This window comes from Anopheles ziemanni, chromosome 2 (genome assembly GCF_943734765.1).
Source record: "Anopheles ziemanni chromosome 2, idAnoZiCoDA_A2_x.2, whole genome shotgun sequence".
In the NCBI taxonomy this organism is placed as follows: domain Eukaryota; kingdom Metazoa; phylum Arthropoda; class Insecta; order Diptera; family Culicidae; genus Anopheles; species Anopheles ziemanni.
In genome coordinates, this window is record NC_080705.1 from 24,984,185 (window position 1) to 25,007,592 (window position 23,408).

The following is a 23,408-nucleotide window of genomic DNA, read 5'->3' on the forward strand; positions in this document are numbered from 1 at the left end:
GATAAGTCAAAAGATTACGTTTCTGTTATGGTTTTACTCTAATCTTCTGTTCACTCTGTTTCGTTTTGCAGATGCGCTTTCTTGCCGTCCATATGGAGAACAACTTCGATACCGTTAACCAACCACGAGGGTGTTTTTGTTGTTGTTAATGTTTCGCGCACGATAAGCTACAAGCCGCATGTGCAGAATAAATGATACGGAGAGTAGGAAAAGCAGCACGCTGCGAGAAGAAAGTGTGTGTCGTTGCGTTTAGCGGTGATTTGGCGCGAAATGTGAGCGATTTGTGCAAAAACGGAAGCAATAGAGTGGAGATTTGTGTCCGCAGGGTGAAGAAAGATAAGAGAAGAGCGTGGAAGAGAAAAAGATCGGCCTTAACGAGGCGTGTGTTGTGGCAGTGATATCGTGGAAAATGGGCGCCAACGGTGGTGGGGTCGTAGTGTGGTGGCACAGTGTTCTGGTGACGTTGGCCTGCGCCTGGCTGTTGGGTGTGGGGGGCGTTGGTGGGAGCGGGAAGGAGCGTGACGATGTGACGGTGGAGGAGATGCTGCGGCGCGAAAGTCGTGACACGAGGCCGGAACAGCAACCGTTCGGCCGTCAGCTGACCGACGAGGAAAGCCGCGTGGATGCAGAAGAAGTCTTTGTTGGCCACTCGGCGAGACATCGGCAGGCGGCGAGGACGAGGCAACCCTGGCGAGGGCCACATCGGACGCGACATGCCGGAAGGCAAGGTAAACGGATGCGGGCGATTTGGATATACCATTCTCTGGAGGAGTCGGAAATATTTCGTCCACCTTTTGTTGCCATCGAAAACAAACCTTTATTGATAGAAGCAATAAGAATCGAGTCGAGAGAAACTTCTTGCTCGTTGTCCCTGCGCTCGTGAGGATGTAATTTGTGGCCGTTAATTATAGGGTTGTACGTGCTAATGAAGTCACAATAACCTCAAGCTGCGGTGACTAATAGCCGCTCTTGAGCGTTGCTTAGCAGATTGGTTCTTGATTTCGGAGATCATAAAACTTCCCAAAACCATACACAGGTATATGGGCGGAAGATTCTTTCGACATGAGTGTAAATTATTTTAAGTTGTGTCTGAAGCTCGAAACGGAAAGTTTGAGTTGGGAAATGGGATATACTAAGAGGGTTTCTTTGCGTTTTTTAACAGCATTTCTTAAAATTACTTCGAAAAGGTGAAATTGATGAAAGCACATTTGAAATTGATTGGGCAATAGCTTAAAGAACAATCATCGATTCCAATGTTGAGATTTATCAGTTTTGTCTATTTAACTTTATTTAGTTTAGTGTTTAATATATTAATTAATTTACTGTTCTTGTCCTTTTCTCGTGTTTTATTACTTCATCTCTAGTTTTGTTTAATTAAAACAGGAAGATGTTCAAAAAATGTCAATTCAGTAGTTTACGTAGATTAATAATTGGCAAGTAAGTTGGAGAGCATTTAAATCAATACTCTTGAGCAATTCTCATCAGCTCTAACTTATTTCTGGCAGTCGATTCCGTGTTTTGTATTTGTCTTTATCTTATATCGATTTTTCCAATATTTTATATTACTTGATACACGTTGATTGAAAACATCAGAAGGAGTTGAAATTGACAAATTTCCATAAGCTTCTAGAACATTGTACGAGAATTAAAAACCTTAAGTTCATTTCGTGTGCTGCTGGTTCTTACTCGTTTGATTGCGGCCTTGTTTAATGTCTTATCTTCGTTGAATACAAATATGAGGAATTTATGAAAATGATAAATTTCCATTTGCTTTATTTCAAGAAACTTGTAAACACAGTATTATCAATATCCTCGAGTTATTTCCGTGAGCTACTGGTTCTAACTTATTTCTGGCAGCCACTTTCACACTGTTTTAAACCTTTTCTATTTTCTCTACCTATGATGTTCTCAAGCATTGCACACGCGATGCATCCTCCAGTTTTCCGAACGAGATTCCAGCGTTATGCGCTACAAGCAAACAAAGCAGTGTTCTTGAAAAGGCTAAAGAGACTCTCGAAAAAGCGTCCTACAATCACCATTTTAATTGCTTACATTCCGTTGCGCATTGTTCGGCGTCATTATGCGCGCATTGTGGAGTGGAGTTCCAGGGAATTTCGTTCGTACTCCGCTGTTCGCTCACGTGTCGCCAGTTCTTTATCGTTCTTTACGATGCGAGAAGTCGGCCGGCATCTGCCCCTGGCAAAGATGCTCCGATGCTGCTGGTTTTCGTTGCGGGGCTTTTCAGAAGGCCCCGGGTCTCCGCTCTGGAGGCCTTCTCGGATATTCCGCCGCTGCCGGTGGAAGGTGTGATAAAGAAACTCATAAATCTACCACCCGCATTACGATCCCTCGGGGACCACGCGGTTCCCTGCCGATGCTCGATGTGGCCACTATGGCGGAAAGGAACGCTCGCTGTTGAGCGCGCAGCCATTTGTTGCCTACGAGCGCCGGGCCCAGCTGGTCGAGGGTCCTTTTGTTTCGCTCGAGGACGAAGGATTGTTTTAAAAGCGACAGCAACATCCGTTCTCCGATCAGCCGTTTGCTGCAGCGATAACACCGGGGCGGGATCCTTTTCTCGTTGGGATATTCCCAGGGATCTGTGGGCAGGTACGGCTGTCGCTTCCCTTCTTCCAACACGCACACCTAAAGACACCAGAGCAAAGCACACAACGCACTCCTGTGTTTTCGTTCGGTTCTAACGACAACCGTAGCCCTACAGAACGCGACCAGGATGAGCTTGCTTACGTTCATAGATGATTATAGTTATCTTTTCTATCGATGCTGCTAAGTGGGACGCTTTATGCTGCCGGCTACATGAGGATTTCCTTTCCCTCTGCTCGAGTACCCGGCAGGAACCTTGGTGGCGTGTTGCGTTACGAAATGAAAGTGTTTTGCTTCGTTCACTCGTCCCCGCCGCGCTGAGGATGGGAAAGCAACAACGCTTCCAAGCATAAATATAATGCTACCCGGGCGGTCAAGAATCTTTCCCGCACCTACCGGGAATTGGCCCTTTCCACTCGGTCAGTCATCCTCCCGGGGTCGTTTTGACCGAGGGGAAAGACAGCGTTTAATGTCTTTTACCCGAACAAACACTCACAAGCCGCAGAAGTGCAAAGGCGGCCCTTTAGAAATGCTTTATTGCGGTCCAGAGTGTGGGGTGGTGGGGAGAGAGAGTGAGGGGTGTATTTTGTAACAAATATCCAATAATTATAAGGCCACGGTCAGGATCGCACCGCGCATCGAAGGAACTCTCGTGATCTTACGTCTTGTTCGGTCTTTGGTGAGTTTTTCGAGGATGATTTTAATAACCGCGTCGATCGACAACGAAGACGGTGGGTTAAGTAGTTGACGTGTTGTTTTCCGGTGAAAAATCGACCACTAATTGATAACTGATCGGACAGCGTGAGGCACTTCTGTATTCAACGGATGAACCGTGATTCTTCTTCTTGGCGTAACGACCTCTTGGTCATGCCTGCCCGTTAAGGGCTTACGAGACTTGTTTCCCTGTTGTACGTGGATAGTCAGTCCTCTCGTACAGGGGAGGGTCCGGTCTCGGTTGGGATTCGAACCCACGCCGCCGAGGTGGTGATGAACCGTGATTATTGATAACGATTATAATGTGATGTGTTATGTGCTGTTTTGATTGATTTAAGTCACGAGAGGTGAAGTGAGTGAAAGATGCTTGTTTTAAATAAATACACATAAGGAAATTATTTATCTGAAATTATTTGAAATCATAACCATAATTCAATAATTTTGAAAGTCTAACTCAAATTTTATTCGATACAAAGTTATTACAGCAGTGTTCCATTTGAATCATTTTAATGTTTCATACATTTTCATACTGCCATTAAAATCATGGAAAATTTGTTACACTTTCCTGAATTATACTTTAACCACGCAAAAAAGACTCCAGCCAAAAACGCATTCCCCATTTATCAACCCACTTTTGGTGCCTATAATTAAAGGCAAACAATGAATGATTTATGGCCACCCGGTTCGTGGTTGGCGCAGTGCACGAACTAATTGATTATTAAATGTGTGGCTGCACAAACTGCAAATTTGTTCAAGGTTTACCAGGAGCATCATCATCAGGAGCAGCTTCTTCATCCTCAACCCGAGACTTTGCTGAAGAAGGCCAGTCTTTGGTGTTCTTCCATCACAGTTGCCTGTTTTCTCCAGGAAGGACCAAAAGGGCTCGTGGTTCCTTTTTATTATTGCTCCGATGCCTCATTTTTTGGGTGCAATTTTTTAACAGCGCCTAACCTCCTCACCATCCTTCCCGGGGTTCCTTCATCTGTCTTGGGTAAACATTGGCCTAATTAATTTCTTTCATCACCGGTCTTTTGGGTTCCCGCGTTGGATGAAGTTAAAAATTGCCTCACATTATGGCTGCACTTGCACGCGTCGAGACGCACCTGAAGTCAAGTGCCGTGTCAGGTTGGCAGTTGATGGTAATTTTATTGAAATTCAATCACCAAAGCCCCCAAAAGTGGCTCCGAACGGGGCTTGCCGGCATCCACGGGCCGATTCTGGGTGGTCCCGTTGTAATGGACGTACCTTGAGGGTAGGAGTTTATGAATTCATTAACTTCGCTCGCGAGATGATATGTGACGCGAGTTACGTGGTGTATTTAAGATTCTATTGAAGCTTGTTGATACCAGTTATAAACTTTCTCTTAACAAACGGTATAACATACACATTTTTATTCTTAGAAAACATTTTTTAAAAGTTATTACTTTCAAACTTTTTATTTTGAAAAATACATTGAACTTATTTTAACTAAGAGTCAAAGGAAGAAAAATGAGTTTAAAAAAAACGGGTACATAAGAAAGGACACTCCTTCTGGATGAAATATTTCTTCTCCAGATAAACGCTCGGTCTAGAAGGCCAGAAAAACAGATTGTCCCATCGATCGACGCACCTTACCTTAGGGCTCAGCAGTACTACAAGTGTCCATCTCGTTCGGATGCGATTAAGATAACTAATGGGTTGGGTCGAATTATAATAAAACCGTCGTTACTTCCACGTCACAAACTAGAAACGAACCGCCACCGGACCGAATGCTGCAGCATCGGCTTCCCTTCGAAGCATCGAGGAACGTTGAGCCCTGAAGGAAAAGCAAACCAGTCCCATCGAAGGGGCTGGTGGAAATTGATTTCGATTCCGTTTTCATGACCATCGTTGACGGCCGGGGTTAGCGCGGGAAACCGCGGCATTTGATGCGCTAACATTATGCACGATCGGGCGATAACGCCTCGCGGTGTTGAAGTTGAGCTAATCGGATCCGATGCGTTCGGGTTTTGTTTATTCGACACCTTTACTACATTTTCCACCTTTCTCTCCGGCTCGCAACGATGGGAAAACGAAACGATTCCCAGTGGGTGTGTTCGTTTACACTGCCGTTCGCCTTCCTTTATGCAACCGGTGGGGAAGCTTTCGTTTATGAGCATCGTTGGCAATAATGGTCGGTTTGAATGCGTTTCGATGACTGCCGGTGTGCGTTTAACGTTCATTTTGGGATAAGATTCTTAATGGAGTCGACAATCGATCGCTACTTCAAGGGAGAAACGGAATGTGGGCGAGAGAATTGAAAAACCATCCAAATCCAGTCACCAGTTTGTGTTGGTAGAGTCAATCTTTTGTCCGTCCACAGCGGACAGTCTTGCTGCAACATAATGTTTAGCGGTTTCAGACAATGCGTAAGGAAAATACCGCTCGGTTGCCACGCAAAATGCAAGCATTTTTCTGAACTGCAACGCTCTTTACTTCACCCCGGGAGACTTGATCGACAGATTTGGTTGCCATTTTGAGAGCAACTAATTGCCTTCGGTTTCCTTTTGCTTGCGGTTTTTCCCTTGCTGTGAGATGCGTAAAAACCAATCCTTGTACCGGTTTACAATTTTGCATGGGAAGCAAACGGGGCTTTGTTCATTCGTCACCGGAATGGACGTACGTTGCAGCCCAACAATGCATTGGGCAGCGGGTTTTATTTTAAATGATGCTGAAGAAATTATACACAAATGGTGTGGTTAGTGGCATTTTTCGTTCTTTCTCTTTGGGTTGCTGAAGAGTTCTACGAGAGTTGATAAAAGCACGCTACCGATAAACCGCGGATCTTTATTTTATTCCTCATAAATCTTGCATCTGGACAGTTACCGTTTTCGGAAGGTAAATATTGATCAACCAAATAGGTTAAAAACAACTACACAAATTGGATATTCGAAACAATGTTTCGTTTGCCACAAAACCGCATTATCTACCAATTTCTGGGAATAATGGTTTCAGATGTGGTTATCTTATTTATTTTCATCTCACATTCCAAAAGTCGAAAACTTTGTTTGTGTTGTTAAATTAGTTATTACAAAAAGTCTTCGTTGATCTTGTTACAAAACTCTCTACACTTTCTTGAAACAATTTAGAGTATGTCAAAACTTAGTCAAAATTTTTTGATTCTTTGATTCTATCATTCTAAATTCTTCAAAAGGCGTTTTTTTCTGTTGTATATGGTAAATTCATCAGCAGAGCCTTAAATACTTGCACTAAAATTAACGATTAAAAGGTGTATTAGTAATGATATTGAATTGAATGGTTTGAATTTTATAATTTGTTGAACTTTTAGAAAAAAAAACAACTTTTCTTTGAGAAACTAGTGTTTTTGGAAAATGATCAAAAAACATCAAAATATTTACATTTACAAAATACATACATACAAAAATACATTTTAATTAATTTTAACATGTACCTTTAATACAACTAAGAAAACAAACTATTGCTCGGAAAGAGAAAAACTATAATTGCTCCGAACAAAATAATTTCAGCAACTCTTCTACAATGTTGAGCAGTAACTGTTTTCTATCGTCGCTTGATTGACATTCTGCTCAACTGGGTCAAACCAGCTATCCAAAGCAATCCCGTTGGATAGCCAATAGTTTCCATCATTTTTCACTACATTCTTCCAAGCTCATCTAAGTTTCCTTTTTGTTTGCTACCAGAGAGTATGTTGAATGTTTTCGCACGCCGATGCATGCTCCCCAGATGCGATGAAAAAGTCGTAAAACTCCGACCCCGGCTCACCGCACAGCTGGTAGTCAAATTGCATTGGAATTGCCGCCCGTCGGCGGGTTGTGCAATTTGTGCGTCGACGTCGGGTTTCTCGCATAACTTTTAATGTTCGGGCATGTTGTTTTTCCTCCCTGTTTATGGTCGGCGTATCGCGACGGGCCGATCTCCCGAACCGGCTGATCGATGGGTTGCACTTTTGCATAAGGTGCAAATCACGGGTGAACATCTCTCATAACCCACAACCCACCATCCATCCACCATCCTTGTTGGTCGGCTCGGATGCGCTGTCATTGAGTCCAACCACTTCACCCAAGCAAGCGAGCTCCAATCGCGAAAGCATCGGAAGGGCCGGTAGCGATAATCATACCTTTCAGCGGAATCTCTTCCCGACCACGCTCATCGCAGCATCAGCGTGTGGTTAGCGTGTGTTTTTCGCCGAACAGCTGCTGCTGATCACTGGCTCCGGGATGCTGAAGATGGCCCTAGTAGCGATCGGGTTGAGCTCGGACGACCGGTGGTCTGAGGCGCCACTTGGCTAATGCCATTTTAAGTGAGTTCCCTTTGTACCGGCGGCTCCACTTGCGTCGACAGCTCGTTGCGCAGTTCGCCCACTCGAACACCAACGGGCTCAGACCGGCGAGATGAATAATTCATAGCTTCGCCTAGAAGTGCATCATGCCAAGGCGCATCCTTTTGCATCCGGGGCGCCCGCGCGCGCGTTACCGTCTACGGCTCCACAGCATCTGCATCACGTTCGAGCAACGGGATGGCGCGAAGAATTTGCCCGCTGCTCTTCGGGAAAGCTCGCTACAAACAAATCTCCCGTAAAGCTTTGGGTCATTCGAGTGGCTTTTCCTGGAGGATGCAATAAACGATGGCCATAAGTTTGAAGCAAATTGGAATGCGAGTTCTTATGAAGATGATGATGATGAACAGATGAGTAGCTTCTGGTCGTCTTCAATAAGTCCCGATGGTTTTTTGGAGGTGTTCCTTTCCTTCAGGTTCGAGTTTGAAGTGGATAATCTTACTCTTTGCTTATCAGTACCGACAAAAACCAGTTCAAGTACCTTTGAGAAATATAATAAGCTAGCCAATAATTTTATTATGTTTTTAACGGTTTCAAATAAATTTAAAAACATTTTATTTAGTTTAATTGTTGCTCGATCCTTGAAATCAAACTCAATTTGAACTTGGATTGGGTCTTTGAACATTTTCGAAAACTATTTCAAAATAAACACGATTGCATAATTTCACAAATGTAAGTATTGTTTACTCCTGTTCAAACAAGGTGGACTTCTAAGAGCAAAACCATTTCTCTTTAGCTATCCCTCCTTTGGTTTATATTCACTTTGTTTTTCTTTAAAAAATTGTATGTTCTTCTGGTGAAAAATACTTCGGCATTAATTTGGTAAGCACACCAATACCAACCTAAAAAAATTACTAATTCATTGGTATTGTTATAAGATTAGATTAGCTAGATTTTAGTTACAAAATCAATTGCTTTAAATAAAAAGTCCCTTTGGGTAAACTAAAAATCCCTCAAATTTTAAAATCTGAAATGTTCATCGTGTTGTATGTGAACAAATTGTCTGGCTTCAAGCTGACATTTATTCCCCAGTTATGAACTTGTTTGACGGGGTGCCGTCGCGTTGAAAAGGAAATTATGATGTCCCAGCGTGGTGAGGCGTGCACAAATACGATAATTCAAAACCTGGGCCGGAGAAATTTCTTCTACCACATCAAAAGTCACGACGCACGTGGTGCTGGCAAGCGATTGCATCGCGATGCACACAGGCGGTATGCAATTACCGGTAGATCACGTCAAATGCAACACAACCCGGTTTGCGGCTGAAATGGAGCCTGTGGCCGTCCGCCTGCTGATAGGCGATCTTCATCGACGCTCAGCTCCGGTCGGTACGGTGGTTTGCCACCGATCGCCCAGATCGGTCTCCCCGTCGTCGGGGTGGAGCACATCTGACGGGTGGAACCGGTTTAGCTACGGGATAAGTCGCAACTGGAGATCCTCGGCCACGGTGAGCCGTAGAACAAACCCACAAAACGATCGGACGGATGACTCGGAAAGATGAGCGGCGTAAGCAGAACAGAAACCCGCCGTGCCGGACGCACGATACTGCAAGGGGGAGTGGGCTGCTGTTTTCCATATCACCAGGGGTGGCTGGAATGATACAGACGGCCCGGGCCGAGACCGAAGAGTGATGGGCGCATAAACAAATCAACGAGCACTATCAACGCGCCGGCGGCGAAGGGCTACCGGGGCAAAGGGCATCGCCCATGGTTTAGACATGCGCACTTACACGCGAGCGAACTCTTCGGATGAATCGAACCCCGCCAAGGAGGCGTGCGGAGTTGGGCATCCGGTACGAGGGCGGAATTTATGATGCAAGGAAGCGAGCGAACGAAAGGTGCATGTAGGACAGGAGTACGGATTGGGAAATTGTAGGATGCACTGCACGGAATAACAATCATAGACATCGTACTTCCTGATAGAGAAGGAAGATATTTAGATTTTTACAGCCCGACAAGCATTACAATGTTATATGGTCCACATCAAGCTAAATCTATAAAGTTACCTATCTGTTATCTTTGATTATGGTTGCATTGTATTCACTATTTTATTAGAACAGTTCAACAAACTCAAACAATTGAACAAAACTCCATAGAAAATGTAATCGCGTTATCAAACAAAAAGAACGCGTCATTATTTAACGATAACCTCAAATGTTTCATTTCAATTGGAATTCAATTATAGTGCTCTAAAAATATTCAAGTAAAACATTCTAGTAGTTCAAGCTGTTTGTTTAGCACAAATTTGAGCTCATATTAGGAATTTGGAAACTTTAAACCTTAGTTATGCCATTTTCTGTTTCAATGATCATGTTTGCTAGCCTTCATAGATTATATGCAAAACTGCATGTCTGAATATATTTGGTTATTATTTTTGTTACAGCTTCATGTTGAAATTCGTTTGACAGAACATTTATAACGTTACGTACAGAAAATTCATGTTGATGCTTCCATTATAGGATGTAGCAAAACGTCTGACGTCTGATTTCCTTTTCTATGTACTACAAATGAACTTTTGATTTCCTTTCTTTTACTTTATAAAAGTTAAAGACTAAAGGTATTGCAGCTGCAACGTGAGTAGGAAATAGAAGTTCAACTCTAAGAATTTAGTAAGAACTTTGCAAAGCGTAGAACTAAAAAACTAGTTCTTTAATCACTTATTTAGTTTCCCCCTGGCTCGTGCTGCATTTTATCTCGTCCTTTTCTCTATGTTACTGTTTCTCTCTGTGAGGATCACTGTCCGTTACTGCCTTTTCTGCCGTTACAATGTTTAGAAGGCGTTTCAATCAGGTTTAAATCAGGTTCAAATGTATCGCTTGATTGAGGGAGAAATTTAAAATTAATAACAAAGTCCGAAAATTAATAAGATCATGTTGAGTGTTTATAGGTTTTTTGCAACAAAGTGAAGCGTGTATGCATCAGTTCTTGAAGCGTCGCGGGTGGTTGGCCACGACCGATGTAGTTTAATTATCGCTGATGTAATAGCATCCTCCAGGGAAGGGCGTGGAAAATGTAACCCGGCCGACAAAGCCTCCAAATAAGGCACCACCTTACTGCGCAACCACACACTCACATACGCCCGAGGTTGTTGATAATCTTCGCTTGCTCCCGAAACGTAGGGAACAACATGCAAATTGCGCCCAACACCCGAGCGTGGTCGCGGTGGTCGGACGCAAATGGCGTGAAGTAATTTCGCCGTCGGACTGTTTCGATTTTGGTTTGTGTGCTCTTATTATTTTTCGTTCTGCGAAGGTAGGAGATTATTTTCGTTCGAAGCTCGATCGAGCAGATCGAGAGCGATGGCGAGAACGTGGTCCCGACCGTTTGCTGCACGCACGCTTAAGCGCACCGAGCTGCAGTCGGCTAAGAATGGGAGCAAACCCCAATATGCATACGCCCGGCCCAGGGTTCGGTACAAAGGAAACCGCACCATAATTTAGATGGCGCCTTCGTCGAACACGTTGCCGCAATGGTGCAATGCCTTTCTTGGTGGTTTCGATTTGATTTGATTTTCCCGTGTTTTCCTTTCTCGAACGCAACGCCCGGTTTCGGTAGGTTTGCTCACGCGATCGTATACGAAGATCTTGCCAAGATCGACGCTAAAATGGGACTCCCGATACCGACATTAGCGTGCGTCGACCCGATAGTCGTCGGGAGGGTCCTTCAACACTTCAACACCTCGGCTGTTAAAGTGTTTATGGTTCTACTCCGAAGGTCATGCGTGAAATAAAAAGAGACATGAGTTGGTAAGTTTTTCTAGAACACTGTCAAGGCAAGCTGTTGGTGATGGGGAGGACTTTGACCAAAGTATATTCTTTTTATTTGAATTTCAAATAAACGATCGTGTTGTAAAGATTTCATCACGTCACTTTTTTATATTTTTAGTCACCTGTTTCTATTTTTCTCTCATTTGTCGGTGTAGGGTATTGCAAGTTTTTCTTTATTAAGAGCAATATTAAAATTTATTTTCTTAAAATTATTTCAACTCCTTATGTCACTTATTTATATTCTAATCACCTGTTTCTATTTTTTTTTCATTTGTCGGTGTAGGCCCTACACTGTAGGGTATTGACATTTTTTCTTTGTTAATAGCGCTATTAAAATTTATTTTCTTTATTTTATTTATTTCTGTTCAACTATTATTTTGATCAGAAAAAACAGTGTCATGACAAGCTGTTGTTGATGCAGAGGATTATAACCAAAGTATATCTATATCTATAAAATTCTTGTGTCACGGTGTTAGTGTTTAAACTCCTCCTAAACGACTGAACCATTTAAACTCAAACTTTGCACACACGTTCCTTAGGTATGAGAATAGGTTTTTAACTATGTCTCATATCTGTAAATTTTATACTTTTTTAATTAATTACAATTTTCTATCGTCATACATTGGTTTGTTTGTTTTGTTTACATTCAGCAATGACACATAAAGTGAACTACAACAAGTATAAACGGACACAGCAACATGCCTTTTGACATACTGTGGTGGTGAGTTTAATACAAAAGTGGTGAATTTAATTCAAACAAGTCGTTTCATATAAGTGACGATAGTAAAATCTTTGTTAATTTTTGGTAATAATAACTAATGTTGTTAATTGGTGGTAGTAGAATATGTGTTCAAATTATTGTTGCTTAGAGCAGTGAGAAAACCTTCTCATTTACCAGTGTTGTGAAAACGAATTTCAGTATAGTTACTACAGCGAGGCTATGAACTCGCGAGTAGGGACGAGCATGCTTATTCGTCACGTTTACATGCAATCCAATGTGGCGTAAGTTTTACTGTTACCAGGACAAAATGCGGCGCATAGTCATGATAGAACAAAACGTGTGTTCAAACATTAATGTCGCTGAATTTAGTCCTACAAGCTATGATTAGTATCGAGGATCGTTGCATGGTAATTAAAAATTTACCGCTAAGTTATTGTTATGTTTTAGGTTCGCCGAATCGAAGTGCATTTAATTTGATGGACACTGAAATAAGTCGTGAACTGCAGCATAATATTGCAGTCATGTTGGATATCGTTTCTCACAACGTATCAATGTTGACTGATGAACAAGCATATGTTTACGAACGCATTATCATGGCAGTATCAACGGGACAAAGTGGTATCTTTTTTTGGATGCCCCAGTCCGAACTGGCAAAACATTTCTCATATCGCTCTTGCTTTCCAAAATACGAGCAAACAATGACATTGCAATACCAGTTGCTTCATCTGGAATTGTAGTTGAAAATGGAGGTAGAACGACCCATTCATCATTTAGGCTACTTCTAAACATCAATAGGAACCCAAAAGCCGTATGAAACATCAAAAATCAATCACTCATGGCCTAGGTCATGGACCAGTGAAAAATAATTTTCTGGGAAGAATGCACCATGGCAAAGAAGCATTCTCTTGAGGCGCTGTACAGAACACTCAAAGACGTGAAGTGTAATAAAGATTGTTCCAGTAATACAGTAGGTCCCTGCAGTACGCTATACTCGATATACGCGAATTAGCAATACGCGATTTTTTACAACTGACAGCTCATAGGGTTGCTCGACTTCTGATTAGTCAATTTTACTTTGTTTTGGTAGAATGAAGTTTTTAATATGCACTGGAATAGAAAAAATGAAACATTTATTAGTGATTTGGAAGATAAGTTAAATAAGCGGTTCTCTCTCAGTGTCAACTCTTCAATATGAAGTATAAACGATATGGCAGAGGAATCCGCAATACGCGAAAATTCGATATACGCTATTGCGTTTGGTCCCAAACATTCGCGTACTGCGGGGACCAACTGTACTGTGTTTCTCCTCTCAGGTGATTTCAGGTAAACTCTTCCCGTAGTGCCACGATTCACCTATGCTGATAAGATCACCTGAACTTGCCTTACTCATCGGTGTTATGGAGCAATTTTGAAAAACTTTAGCTAAGCATAAACAGGCACGTCCAAATGCTACAGGATCCATCAGCTTCTACTTTTTCCAAACAGTTATTAGACATCGGCAATACACCTTAGCAGATTCTTAAAAAGCTCTAATAGAAACCCAATTTAGAAAACTAATATGTACGTCATACATGGCTTACCAGGCGTGCACAAAACATCGTTCATTCAATTGGTCTGCTTGATTAATAACAAAATAAGGATGATAATCATTAGCAGCCTCACTATAAGCTTATTACGACGTAAAAAGGGTAAATACAATGAAATTGTAAAATGTACTTAAGAAATATAATGTGACCGTTAAACCAATTTTTAACAACATCAAACGGGTCAGCTAGTTCTTCTATATTATTTTCAATTAAACGATAGTATCGTAAAAAATTCCTCATGTTACTTATTTATATTTTAATCACCTGTTTCTACTTTTTCTCATTTGTCGGTGTAGGGTCTTGCTATTTTTTTTTTTTATTCAGAGCCCAACTAAAATTTATTTTCATAAATTTGTTTATTTATGTTCAACTATTATTTTATAGTAAGAATGGGTTCTAAAATATTTGACTTGAGACATTCATCAAATAGTAAGATAATATTTGCTTTATAACCGTATCTTGTGGAGGAAAAATTTAAATCTTTTTAACTATAACCAACGTTATGAAGCAACGCTATTCTACATACAACAAAAAATCAATTAAAATATTTTCAATCCCTAGTATCCATTTCAAACGAATATCTTTTAGCTTGTCACTACACTAAAATATAATGTAATACATATTAATTGCGTGTCAAACAAAACGGAACATTTCCAACCCTCACACAAACCCAGTGTGAAGCACAATTTATGATTCTCAATCACTGCTGCCATTTACACTTGCAGCATCTTCCTCTTGGCTCTGGGGAGCGGCACCATACAACCAACCGATTGCGGGTCGTGGCCTACAGGCACCGATGTTCGCAAGTCGGTAGCAATACTTCATCACAGAACATCATCCCTTGTCGGTCGTAATTGCGACGGGAGAACGGGTAGCAAACCACCAATGAACATATTCATTTACGTGTGTAATGTAACACTTTCTAAACAAGTTGCTACTTGCTGTAATTAGTAGCGTGCCTTAAGATTCCCTATGTTTTTGTCCATTCTTTTTTTTGCTCTGACTACGGCATCTGCCGAGGGTGCTTCAGGGCCGCATCAGGCAAGATTGTTAGCATGAAATGGGGTGTGTTGGTTTTTTTTTGCTTCCTCTTCAAATGATGCATTCCTTGGCTGGCGCTTTGCAGACCTAGCACGCACGAAGAACGGGACGGAAAAGTGCATAACGTTTGTTTGCCGGTTGTCGGCCCGCGTCTAGTGCTCCTCGTCAATTAATCACCCTGCATCAGCGCAATGCGTCGATAACTTGCGTGCAACTGCACATTTCAGTCAGCCACAGTGGCAAGAGTTTGGCTAATTGAGTGGCTGGCCATTCCAGCGGTGACGGAGGAATGCACTTCGTTGCGACAATACGAGCACATTCTCGGGATGCCACGCAACGCACCCGTTGTAATTAAGTCGTATTATCGATATTACAAAACTCGCTCGCTGCTCGCAGACCCTGGCCCTGACGTGGCGCATCTTTCGACACCAACCCGATGCTGAGGCCGACTGGCAGGAGGCCAGTGTCAAGTGCTTCGGCGGTGTGCGAGTGGAGCGTTCCCAGCTTCCCAGTTCAAGTTCATAAAATGTCTGGCAGCGGCGCAGGGTTGGAGTCGTCCGCGAGTCTGCGTTTTTCTTCTGTGCCAGTGGCTTTCTCTCTTTTGCCTGTCGTCGCGACTTCAAAACCGACTGTTTACGTCGCGGACGCACTTCACGCACCCGCTTGTTGGTCTACCCGAGCGCCCGTGTGTGTGTGTGTGTGTGTGTGTGTGAGTGATTCATGCACAATCTCGGCCAGATTCGGAGGGTTTCGAAGGCCGGTAGGTGGATGTTTGAAGTTAATTTCCCGTTCATCATCCACAGACGATGCCGTGCCGAAGATATACTGCAGCGTCGCGGTGGATTTATTTTCTTTCTGGCCCACTCAAACACTTCCCTTTCCGGCTCGGGATGGCCGGGCGGGTGCCTCGGGAACCCACCAACGTCGTCGTCGTCGTCTTCGTCGTGTGACACCCTGTTTCGTTCGTTCGTTCCGTCGTCGAGCCGTCGTCTGTCATTTGGTCGTTTCTCGTCATCACACGCATGGCCGTGCCAGACCGAGACCAGGACACAGGAAGTGACGTATCGTTCACGGTACGGCTCGAGATGCACTACATACGTCTATGCGGTGATTTGTCTTGGTAACCTTTTTCGCTGTAGCAGTGATTCTCAAGAGTTCCTGAAGTAGATAAAGGTGTGACGTAAAAAATGACATAAGTTAGGGAAGGTCGATTTCCAAGGAATTGGAGGCGTTTATCACTTTGGTGAATAAGGGTTATGTATAATTTCAATCAAGCACACAAAATAAAAACCCATACATATCTTTTGGTTTAATTTTAGGAATTAAAGGAAGTCATTATCTTTCTCAGGATGTAAAATATAAAAAAAAATGCTATAGATGTACAAACAAGAATTGTACAAGGAACAAAACAAGGTTTTTGTTGAACATTTCCAGAGAAGTCTAATTTGAGGTTCTGTTTGATTGACTTCAGGAATTGACTATGTTTTTGAATATAAAATTACTGAAAAAACAAAATAACTAAGTTTGAAAAACAGGAAAAAATAATCAAAGTGAATAAAATTTCCAAACTAGTATAATGACTAACCGAAATAATATGAAATATGAACATTATAATAAGGGATCAAGTCACTTCCTCAGAGTGCGTAGAAGTTACTCTTAGAAATCATTTAGATACCTAAATTCACCGAACCACAAATTTGTCGTTCCAATATGAATAATTCAATACTTTACTTTCAACAGTACCTTTCCAAAGTTATGTGCACCACTCATTTTCATGTTTATTGACTTATGTTGCTGCCTGCTTCAGACTTTCCGTTACATGGGTTCATTAACATTTCCCTGCCAGCTGGACGTTGGCGCAGGCGCAAATAGTTCAACAAAATACGCTCACTGTATCTGCCTTTAAGTTGCATTATTTGTGCCTCCACCGTCAGATTAATTGGTTCGTTCGAGACGCAGCCACCATTTGGGATGCTGCCAAAAATAGCACCGACGAAGCATTACCCTTTGGCCAACAGAAAGGGGGGGGGGGGGGGAGGGGGGGGGGGCAGAGAAAGCAGTTTGACACGACACGGAGGAGGGTCGGTGAGCATAGGGGAAAACGGTTACCAAGAGGGTACCCCCACAACAACAACAACAACATAAAAAACACGGTTTGTTTGAATGAAGGGAAAAGTCACCGACGTTTGTAGACGTGCGCCATTAGTCACCAAACCGTAAAAAAAGATTTATCTCTCCGTCGGAGGGTGGTGCTCGTCGGACGAGGAATGGTGCGTGGTGGGAGAGGGTAAGTAGATCATTACTTGAGCAGTTTCCACGCCCGGTGGGTCGCGTGGTCGGCATGCTATACTATTGTGTGTGCGAGTAAGTGGAGGTCAAAGTGTTTATGCGTCTTAGCGCGCGGTTTGACGAAGTGTTTCAATTGAGCGGTACCGGCGACTATGGCTCATTCGCTGGGAGTTTTATTAACGGGAAAACTGTTTTCCAATGGTATGGCTTGTCATGAGACGAATCGAGTAGGTGATTAAATAGAGCGGAACAACATTTTTTTCGATTGTTCTGCATTTATTCATACTTTGATCTAATTTTTTCAAAAATGTCTAATATTTTAATAGACACATTGACATTAATAAGAGGACCATGTTTCACATGATGTCAACTGATCTCCATTAAGCGTATATTTGCACACAAGACATAAATGTTTACAAATCGTCCATTAACAGACAATCTGGTTAAAAAAATGTGGATCAATAATAAGACAGCCGATGGAATTAGTAAACATGGAAAGTCAATTAAAATTTCTGCACGGTACCAGCCACTTTTCATGTGTTCCCTTTCGGCTGGCCATAAGCAGCTTCCTGGTAAGTCCAGCATCCCAGATTGCATATGCATTTTATGGCTCACCCTTTGCAGCCGTCCGGGTTTTCCTTAGAACTATTCACACCACCCTCCCCGTTCTTGCGTTGTTGGCTTCCCCGTTCGAAGAAACCGTCCGTGTTTGTTTACACAAAAATGCATAACAGACACACGCAGCGGCGCAAACGCGTACGGCATTTTTTTAAAGATGCACATCCTTATGATGCAGCACGCACTCGGTCGGTTCTCCGTTGCGTATCTGCATGTATTTGCTGTCGGTCGTGTTTACAAACATCGTTTATTGTTGGTAAAATTAAATTTGGTTCTTTTCCTCCCCACAAGCGACCGCGCGAAGAAAATCCATCAGCAAACCGCCGTGATGGGTTTCTCCTTTTGATCACCACGCGTGTCGGTGCGGTGTAATGTTGGCCGGGAATGTAAGCTGCTTTAAAAGATCTCTCTGTTCGATTTTTGTGGCCGATCGGAAAGTGGCCTGTATCGGCGCAACGTGTAATGGGTTGATGAAATAAATGTGCATCCCTGGAACGGTGCAGCGAAAAGCGGCTCCAAAATCGGGCGCAGCCGATCTGAAACATTATGATTTACGCACCAAATCATGCACAACAAACCCTCCCTGGGTGTTGGAAGTGATGTTGGGGAACCTCCAAAATCTCACCGAAACGGACAAAGGTTATTTTTCATATGCAGTAAAATTTATGAAGTCCGATCTTGTTATTGTATCGCAATTTTTCACGTCCAATTCAGGCATCCAATTGCTTGCTGCACAATGGAGCATAAGATGTTTCGCAGCGCTGATCGATATTTGGTTTGGAACATCTCTGCGTGAGGAAAACGCTTTCGAGTTCCTGAAGGCAGGTACATTCCGGTGCATTCATGCTGTTCTTTACGTATCAACAACAATGCATCATCTCGGGAGGGGAAGTAAAGAACACGCAAATGTGCTGGAACAAGCGAGACCCTGCAGCATTTCATCGCTTGATCGTGGGCTAAAGGTATGGAGCATCGATTTATAAGTTAATTTGGCATAAAACGCGCTCATAAACCCGGCAACGATTTGAATATTTATGATCCGAACGATGGGTGGAAGGAGTTTTACGACTCGCGCACGCTGCGCACTGTTGCATCGAAAAATCGCATGGAGTTTGTGTGAAGGTAGCTTGATTGTTTTTTAAATACACCTCTGTATGGCCACATTCTAGTGGCCATGTGGTTTTTTTTTATTGGGCAGTGCAACAAAAGGTATGGACAAACAGAGCCGTCAAATTACGTATCAAACTATCTGTGAAGGCAAACGATCTCGTTTGAACTGTACGATTTTACATTCCAAGCGATAATAAACAAAACTCGTGTAAAACCGAAAAGAAATAAGCATAAACATCTTTATGGTAACGTCAGTTAGTAATAACTATATCTAAGCAACATTTTTTCTTTGAAGATTGAGAAGAACTTACGACGTTTGTGGAATGATGATGCTGCTCTAGAACAATTATGATTGTTGTTAAAATTTTAATAATTAAATAATTTTTTTAAAAGTAGGATTCTTTTTTTAGGGTCCAAAGTTTGTCATTTTAGACAATATATTTTAGAAAATCCCAAAGTCGCAGGAAGCAAAATGCTGTATGATTTGGATGATAACAACATTTCGGAAACCCATCTTTCAATTAAGTCTTATTTTGAACAGGTTTTGTAAATAAGCGATTAATTAAAGTTATCTGCTCCACCTTGTATTATGTTTGAGCTAGCTAAATAATTCTGTATTTTAAAACCATTCACTCTTTTTGGTTCTTCATCTCTGATTGTAACTTTTTACTTACCCAAAATTAATTAATTTTCTAATTGTCGTCTAATGTTCTGTTGTTTTCGTTTGAAGGATTTTTACTCACAATATTTTTCGTGGAATGTTTATTTATTTCAACCGCTTTTTTCAAAAAAATTAGAAAAAAAAACTTCTTTTTTCTTCGATTAACCGATTTACGTAAAGCTACCTTCAAGGAAGCAGGAAACTGCTTAGGAACTGTTTATGTTACCCCTGAATGATTTATGGGTGAATAAATGCCACCAGCGTATTAATAGCTAAGTACATCTCTTTAAACTTCAAACGATTCAATCAAGCACCAGCAAACGTTTTGCCGTGCAGCATAATGGCTTCGCGGGAAGTGTTAATTAAATAGACGACAATGTACGGCACGTACGTGCGCCACCATGTCGGTTCGTGGGAAGCAGCAACACACTCGATTTGTTCGATGATCATTAAGCCGAGAGGCCGGGGTGCCTTTGACGGTTTGTGGAGTAGGAAAAAGAAAACGACAACGGCCGTTTAAGACAAATGCCCACAATAAATCATGCCGAAGAACGAAAGTAGTCAGCTTTCCTATCGCTAGCGTTGAGCGGTTTGTTCGCTTGATATCTCCATTTACAATCTTATGCTATCGGGCGGGATTCGGGCGGCCGGGAGAACAGAGATCCTAGGAAACAAACCGCTCCGTAAATAGGAGTCTTCCTCCAACGTCATTAATTTTGTCGCTGCACCGATTCATATGCACATGATTCACGCGGTGCGCTGTGTGTGTGTGTGAAAATGGAGTCTGCAAGGGAGGAGGAAAACTGACGCCGGTCACAATGAAGACGTTTTAACCACGCAAACCGAATGGAATGGGGGAAACGTATAACGGGTTGCATTAGAAGTCAAAAGAAGCTTGCAGGCGAAAGCAGCAGCACGATCGCTGATCGCTAACACTAAATCAATATTAAATTTTCATAATGCAGCCTGCCGTCGTGGTCGTCGTATTCGTGGCCATTTCGTGTTCCCCTCCGTGCGACGGTGTTCACTTGGCGCCTCCCCTTCTCCTCAACCCCCACCAAAACAAAAAAAGAGGAAACTCCCAGCGTCGTGGTAGGAAAAGGTTCTCGTGTCTTTAATTATGAAATATTGCCTAATTGATAAAACGGGAAGACAGTTTCCCCACCACCCCCAAGGGCGCCACATGCGGCGGCGGCGGTGGTATCTTCGGGGCAAATAGTGCCTTTTTTCACCCGCTCTCGGTGTTCGGCGAGGAAACCATGCAGTGGGCTACAAAAACAACCGAACATGGGCAGTATTTTTCGGCAGGTCGGTGCTTTGAAGGTGGCGAGAAAGGGATGGGAGGATGGGCCGGGGGAAGCGTCGGCATTGCCGAAGGGCCTTAAGGATGAATATTTTATCCGTCGTGCAACAAGTGGTTTCGCCAAATTCGTGCCGTGACAGTGTCTCGGTGGATTCGCGAGAACCTTTTTTGGTCAAGCTAAACGGTGGCCATTTCCTTACCTTCAGATGGTTGTATTTAATATGTAAGCTGATTGGGGGGATTCGAGAAGGCACATGCATCATGGTGCTTCTGGTTTTCTAGCAAACCAAAGTGAACAATGGTTTGAAAAGTTCCATATTGTTGTGTTGATTAATAAAAATCATTTTCATTACCAGGATTTTAAATTTCTCATAAAGATACAGTGATTTTCAATTTCGTTGAGCTTGCACAGCAACAGACCACATTAATTACATTAACTGCTGCCTTGCTTCCTCACCATCTCTTTCTTGTTCAACAGTTTCATCTTAAGAAAACCATACTTATATTGATGCCAAACTTTCACTAGCTTTTAGTGGAGGGTGTTTATTAGTCCATCATAAAACTGCCATTACGATGCGCAAGCGACACATCGTAAACTAATAATAAAAGGCTTCTTGAGCAGATTCTCGGGTAGGCTTTAGCCCAGCAAACATCTCAATATACACCCAAGCTTGGGGTCCCGTTAGCTCGAAGGCGGTTGCCCTTCCGTTGCTCTTTTTCACTTCCCGGCTAAAGCGATTATTTTTCTTTGTTCAAGATAAATGCATACAGCATCCATCTATTTCTCCCCTCACCCCTCCTCCTCTTCCCAGTGCAGTGGTATGATTTCCAAGGTTGTTTATTTCTGAGAGACCATAAGCCACCCGGCTATCTATAAAGTTGTCACTGCACTCGACCTGCATCTCAAACGATGTGTGGCTCTCGTAAACTTTAGGTTCCAACCATCATAAGGCATGCAATTTCATCAATCTCCCGACAAGTAATTCTCCGCTCGATACGTCAGAATGATTATTGTTCTGCCTTTGTTTATTACCAAATTGGGGTCATAAGTTTCGGCACAATTTAAAACATTCCCTTTGGCATAATTTATTGGTAAAGAAAAGGAAAATGCCCAATAACGGCCTGGTGTGCCTGGTTGTATGGAAATGATCGGAAATTTATGTGCCGTGAGAAGATCGTTCCTTCAAAGTGTCACTCGCCATTCCCGAGTGCACTTGGGGTCGCGCTTCCCTTCAAAATACTGTCAAAATGACCGTGTCAAAGACAGCGTTTTCGGGGTGAAAATAACTTAATGACCCCCTGTGAAGGTTTGCTTCATGCTACATACACTTGCGTAGAGCGTGGCAGATGGTCCGGGATTTCCGGGCTGGATTTCTTTATGACCTTCGATGCTGACGAGGTGAAGGAATAGGATTTTAGGTTGAAAGCATTGGAACACACGGGGGATTTGAGTTGGATTTATTTTTAGAACGATTATTACTTTGATCTATGGATCATACAGAGGCTTTCGATGATGATCTGTGGGGGGAGAAATAAAATTATTACCTTGCTTTAAAAAAAAACACCCAAAATCATCGTGCGTCTGTTTGCGCTTAACCTAACGCCCGACTGGAGCGGTTTAATTATATCGTTGGCTCCGGAATTCTTAATGTGCCTTTTTTTCCTTCTGTCATCTCCGATTCATAATTCGTTCTCTTCGTGTGACTTTATTTTTGCAGAGCTAAAATTACTTTCCGGCCTGACGGTGTCCACGGCGGACTACGAGCAGCAGCTTCCGAAGGCGTCCGGCTTGTGGCCATCGTTTTTTAATGTAGCCCTCAGGGCGACAATCTCCGTGAACGCGACCTGCGGCCAGACGGGACGGGAGGAGTACTGTCGCGCCACGCAGGAGAGCACCGGACGGTAAGAATGTCGGCCACGGCGTGTTGTTTGTCGAGTTTTATTATGTTTTTCTCGTGCACATATACAGTTTAATAAAATGCGACACAAACGACATGCTAGAGACGATCGCTCGGTTGACGAGTTTGGGTGTCCTGTCGGGTCACCCGTTAGTAGATTTTTTCCACACTGTATTTATTTTAATATGTCGCTTTTTTTTGTCTTTCGTTTTTCCCTCCATATTTTCGCTCCACTTACTACGTTTGGGCGCAGGTCACGCGGCTCGCAGTGCGGCATCTGCGACGCCAACAATCCCGACCCGGAGAAGCGCCACCCGATCACGAACATTGTCGACGGGACGAACAGCTGGTGGCAGAGTCCGACGCTGCAGAAGGGCGCCAAAAACGATCGCGTGACGATCAATCTCGATCTTGGCCAGGTAAGCGATGGGGACGGTCTCAAGAAGAAGAAAAAAACGCGCAAATGATTTCACCAACCAAAACTGGTATCTTCTTCCGAAACTCCACGCAAACGTACCGGGCGGCCGGTTCGGTTTGCTTTGAAGTGTGTGTCGGTCGCGAAAGCCGCAAAGTGTTGATGCACCAACCACCCGACACACCGAATTTGGGAGGGAAGAATTCGATAGGGCTATTTAACCTTTCACACTTCGGGGCGGGTTTGTTTGGTTCCAAGTGTCATGTTGGATCATTGGAGGCTGGAAGGCCCGAGGGCGGGAGGCACTGGCGATGGGGGCGAAAGTGGCATAAGAACGGTCGAAATCCGA

At 43.0% G+C, this 23,408-nt stretch overlaps 1 protein-coding gene across 1 annotated transcript in view; it reads left to right on the forward strand.

The window, feature by feature from the left end:
* The first annotated feature begins 409 nt into the window (after positions 1 to 409).
* The window catches only part of LOC131293266 (laminin subunit alpha-1), a 94,230-nt gene continuing 71,231 nt past the window's right edge, over positions 410 to 23,408 (forward strand). Inside the window, exons 1-3 of the mRNA XM_058321347.1 lie at positions 410 to 728; positions 22,465 to 22,648; positions 22,898 to 23,063. Of these exons, the coding sequence (XP_058177330.1) occupies positions 410 to 728; positions 22,465 to 22,648; positions 22,898 to 23,063 (669 nt within the window). The remainder of the gene's footprint in view (positions 729 to 22,464; positions 22,649 to 22,897; positions 23,064 to 23,408) is intronic.